Source organism: Myotis davidii, unplaced genomic scaffold (genome assembly GCF_000327345.1).
Source record: "Myotis davidii unplaced genomic scaffold, ASM32734v1 scaffold2863, whole genome shotgun sequence".
NCBI lineage: Eukaryota > Metazoa > Chordata > Mammalia > Chiroptera > Vespertilionidae > Myotis > Myotis davidii.
The window spans coordinates 237,386-241,503 of NW_006294115.1; the positions used below are offsets into that span (position 1 = coordinate 237,386).

The window sequence follows — 4,118 nt, forward strand, 5'->3', positions numbered from 1 at the left end:
GCGCCCGGCGCCCCCCAGTACCAGGAGGTGCCCTTGGATGAGGCAGTGACTCTGCGGGTGCCCGACGTGCCCGTGCGGCCTGGCCAGCTCTTCAGTGCCACCCTCCTGCTTCGCCACAACTTCACGGCCAGTGTCCTGACCCTGCGGTGAGTGCCGGCCCCCAGGGTGTGGCCAGAGGCAGGGACCTCTGCAGGAAGTCTGGGCGGGTGCCCCTCCTTGGGGTCCTCACTGGGATCTTTGACTGTAAAGCATGGGTCCACCCGCCCCTCCAGGCCGACTTCCGCGATTGCCCGCAGCAGGCAGACCCGGCCGTGGGCACAGCCTGAACTGAAGTCCGAAGTAGGACACTCCTCTCCTGGTCCTGGGTCTCTCGGGGCTGACTCACAGGGCCGCCGGGAGGCTCCAGGGAGGGGACTGGGAAAGGGCTTGGAAACTGGCAGGTGCAGTGCCGGGGGGTAGCGAATGCTCTGAAGCCTCAGGAGGGGTATTTGCCCCCACCTCACGCACTGGCACGTTCTCCCTCTTTGCCGCCCTCACCACGGGTCCCTCCCCTTAGCACCGAGCCCACGAGCCTCCACAGAAAGGACCTCCTCTCTGTTCCTTCCTGCAGGAAGCTCCCCAAAGCAGCCCCACCCCAGCCCATGACAAGGCCTTGCCGAGCGTCCGGGCCTCTCCCATCTGGGACCTGTGTGTGCCCCTCCCCCGTGTCTCTCAGTGCCTGTCCCAGCCCCGTCTCCCGTCCTGCTGTGCTCAATAGATCATTCTTGGACTAAACTACTCCCAGCCCCGTCTCTCCACTCTGGAGAGAGGAGCCAGCCCAGGGCCCTGCCGGCACCAGGGGCCCCCAGCGCTAGGGAAGGGGGCAGGACGGGCATGAGCCAGAGCGCATGCTCTGCTGAAGGGGCACAGTGCGGCGCGGGCTGGGGCGGGCGGTGAGGAAGGGACCTTCATCCTGCTGGGCAGAGCTTCCTAGGACTGGCATCTGAGTTGCTGGAGGCTGGGAGAACCAGCAGAGGCAAAAGGAGGGGCAGGCGGGCAGGAGGCCCAGCCTGAGCCAGGCGGAGAGGCAGGGCTGGCGTTGCTCTTCCCTCCGGATCCCGTCCACAGCTTAGCACCCACCGGGCTAACTGCGCCTGTGTCCCCCCAGCATCAAGGTGAAGAAGGGACTGCATGTGATGGCCGCCCGCCCAGCCCAGCCCACCCTCTGGACTTCCAAGCTGGACCGCTTCAAGGGCTCCAAGCACCACACCACCCTCATCACCTGCCACCGCGCTGGGCCCACAGGACCCGACGCCAGGTGGGTAGTTGGCTCCCGGGGTGCGGGCAGAGGAGGGGGGGCTGCGGGCTGATGACGGGCTCCAGGGCAGAGGCTGCGCTCTGCATCGTCTCCCCATGTGAGAAGGTGAAGGAACAGACTTCTTGAAGGAAGCAGTGTATGCAGATAGAGCATCCATTTATTCATCCATTCACTCATTCATTCATCCATCCTCCATCCATCCATCCACCCATTCAGCTACTATTTATCCATCCCCAGCCACATGCCCGGTACAGTGAGTGTCTCTGAGTCTTATTCCAGGTGATGCCCAGCCCCCTGTCACAGCCCTCACAGCCGCCACCCCACCTCTCCCCAGCACCAGATAGGTCCCTTTTGGTGGTTGTTACTATTCCAAAGCCCAGCTGCACTTCTTTTTTAAAAAAAAATATATTTTGTTGATTTTTTACAGAGAGGAAGGGAGAGGGATAGAGAGTTAGAAACATCCATGAGAGAGAAACATCGATCAGCTGCCTCCTGCACACCCTCTACTGGGGATGTGCCCGCAACCAAGGTACATGCCTTTGACCGGAGTCGAACCTGGGACCTTTCAGTCCGCAGGCGGACGCTCTATCCACTGAGCCACACCAGTCAGGGCCCAGCTGCAGCTCTTACCATTTACACTCTTCATGCCCCCAGCCTGGGTCACAGTCACGGGCTTTGAAGCTCCTGTTTGATCCTGGTTTTGACATTCACTTGGGCAAACCAGTTCATCTCCCTGCCACCCCCCCTTCCCCCCCCACACCAGAGCCTCAGTTTCCCCACTTGTAAAAGGGGGACATACTGCATCCCTGAGGCTTTGTGAAATGAAATAAGATACTGTGTAGCCAATGTCCAGGCGAGTTCCTGGACCAGCAGGCACTTGGTTGAAGGACGCTGTGAGGCCGGGGGTCGTGTGCCAGTTGTGGGGCTTGGAAGGTGCCTTCTGCCACCCTGATGGCTGTGGAAGGCGGAGGGTAGAGCAGAGAAGGCCCAGGAAGGCAGGAGAGGGAGCGAGCCAGTGGGTGGGGGAGGGGGAGGGGCCTCATGGATGCTGCAGGGCCAAGACTGGAGGAGAGCTTGGGCGCTGGGGCCAGGAAGCTTGGGCTTAATGCCAGCGCTGCCGCTTTCCCCGTGTGACCTTGGGCGAGTTATGTGACCTCTGAACCTTGGTTTCCTCATCTGTGAAATGGGGCTGATCACAGACCCTCCCTCAGGAACACAGAGCGCTGGCTGCCGGCAAGCTCTCAGTCTCTCTCTCCTCTGCCAGCAGCCCCCGCGAGCTGTCCGAGTTCCTGTGGGTGGACTTTCTGGTGGACAATGGCACTAGCGGGGGCCTGGCAGTCACTCGCCCTGTCACATGGCAGCTGGAGTACCCAGGCCAGGCTCCTGAAGCAGAGAAGGACAAAATGGTGTGGGAGATCCCCGTATCGGAGCGGGACATACGAGCCCTCGTCCCACTGGCCAAGGTAAGGGCGGCCCCCTCTGCCCTGCCAGGTGGGGGGCCGCGTGAGGCGAAGAGCTTGGGGCTGAGCTCCTCCTGCACCCCCAGGCCGAGGAGCTGGTGAACACAGCACCGCTGACCGGAGTGCCGCGGCGGGTCCCTGTGCGCCTGGTCACCGTGGACAGCGGGGGGGCTCTGGTAGAGGTGACCGAGCACATTGGCTGTGAGTCGGCCAATGCCCAGGTCCTGCAGGTCAGTGGCACGTCCAGTCCCGCATGAGCACACAGTTGTGTGCAGTGAGGCACACACAGCTTTTCTCCTTCCCCATTCAGGTCCCCACGAGGCAGCTCCGTGGCCCCAGGGACCTCTTGGGGGTGCCACAGCTCACCTTCCCTTGTTCCCACCACCTCTTCCCAGAGTCTAGTGGGAGCTGAGTGACCCCCGCCCCCAGCTCAGGCCCTCTCACGGTGATCACTGCGTTGGCGAGTGAACTGCCGTGGGAGAGAACAGCATGTACTTGGGGACCAGAAAATTTCTGTTTGAAACCCTTGGTGATCAGCTAGCTATGTGGTTGTGGGCAAATCTCTTAACCTCTCTGAGCCTCAGTTTCCCAAGCTTTAAAATGGGCATGCACTTTAGAGATGTTGCAAGAATTAGAAGCAGCCCAGTTCATTCGCAGCAGAACGCAGGGGCACAGCCAGCAGGTGCTGTTGCCATAACAATGATGTGATAAAAATAGTGCCGATTCTTGTTGGAGCCTCGTCATGCCCCATAAGATAAAGTGGGGGCCGGGCAACGCTGCCCACCTTGACATTCTAGGAGGGGACGTTCAGAGCCTGTGTTTCCTAAGTCCTGGCCCCTGAGGGGAGAAAGGTGCCTTCCGCCACTGTTGGTGGCACTTGGTCCGTGTGTGCGTGGCTCCTACCTCCCTGTCGCAGGGTGCCAGGTGGCTCCGGCATCAAAGTCAGAGGCCAGCACCCAGGAGGCAAATTTTGGGGTTCAACCCCCCCCCCTTTCAGGAGAAAGGTCCTGTTGTGGGCAAATAGCCAGTCCCCCCAGCTGAGCCCCTCGTGCGCTTGGAGAGGTGGTCCCTCCAGGGAGGCGGACCTGGCTGCCTGGTGAAGTCCTGCTCTCAGGACAGACATTCCCCGGGGGCGGTCAGAGGGCGCTCTGACTCACGCAGGTTCTCCCGGGCATGGCCCACGCCCTGCCCTCCCGCAGGTATCCGCGGCCTGTGACGCCGTGTTTGTGACGGGCAAGGAGAGCCGGGGCGCTCGAGGGGTGCGGGTGGACTTCTGGTGGCGCCGGCTGCGGGCCTCCCTGTGGCTGACAGTGTGGGCCCCACGGCTTCCCCTGCGCATCCAGCTGACGGACACCACCCTG

At 61.8% G+C, this 4,118-nt stretch overlaps 1 protein-coding gene across 1 annotated transcript in view; it reads left to right on the forward strand.

The window, feature by feature from the left end:
- TMEM132A (transmembrane protein 132A) overlaps positions 1-4,118 on the forward strand; it is a gene marked incomplete at both ends in the record, with an annotated part of 8,254 nt that overhangs the window by 1,675 nt on the left and 2,461 nt on the right. The window contains 5 exons of the mRNA XM_006768174.2: positions 1-146; positions 1,148-1,297; positions 2,562-2,760; positions 2,844-2,987; positions 3,957-4,118. Of these exons, the coding sequence (XP_006768237.2) occupies positions 1-146; positions 1,148-1,297; positions 2,562-2,760; positions 2,844-2,987; positions 3,957-4,118 (801 nt within the window). The remainder of the gene's footprint in view (positions 147-1,147; positions 1,298-2,561; positions 2,761-2,843; positions 2,988-3,956) is intronic.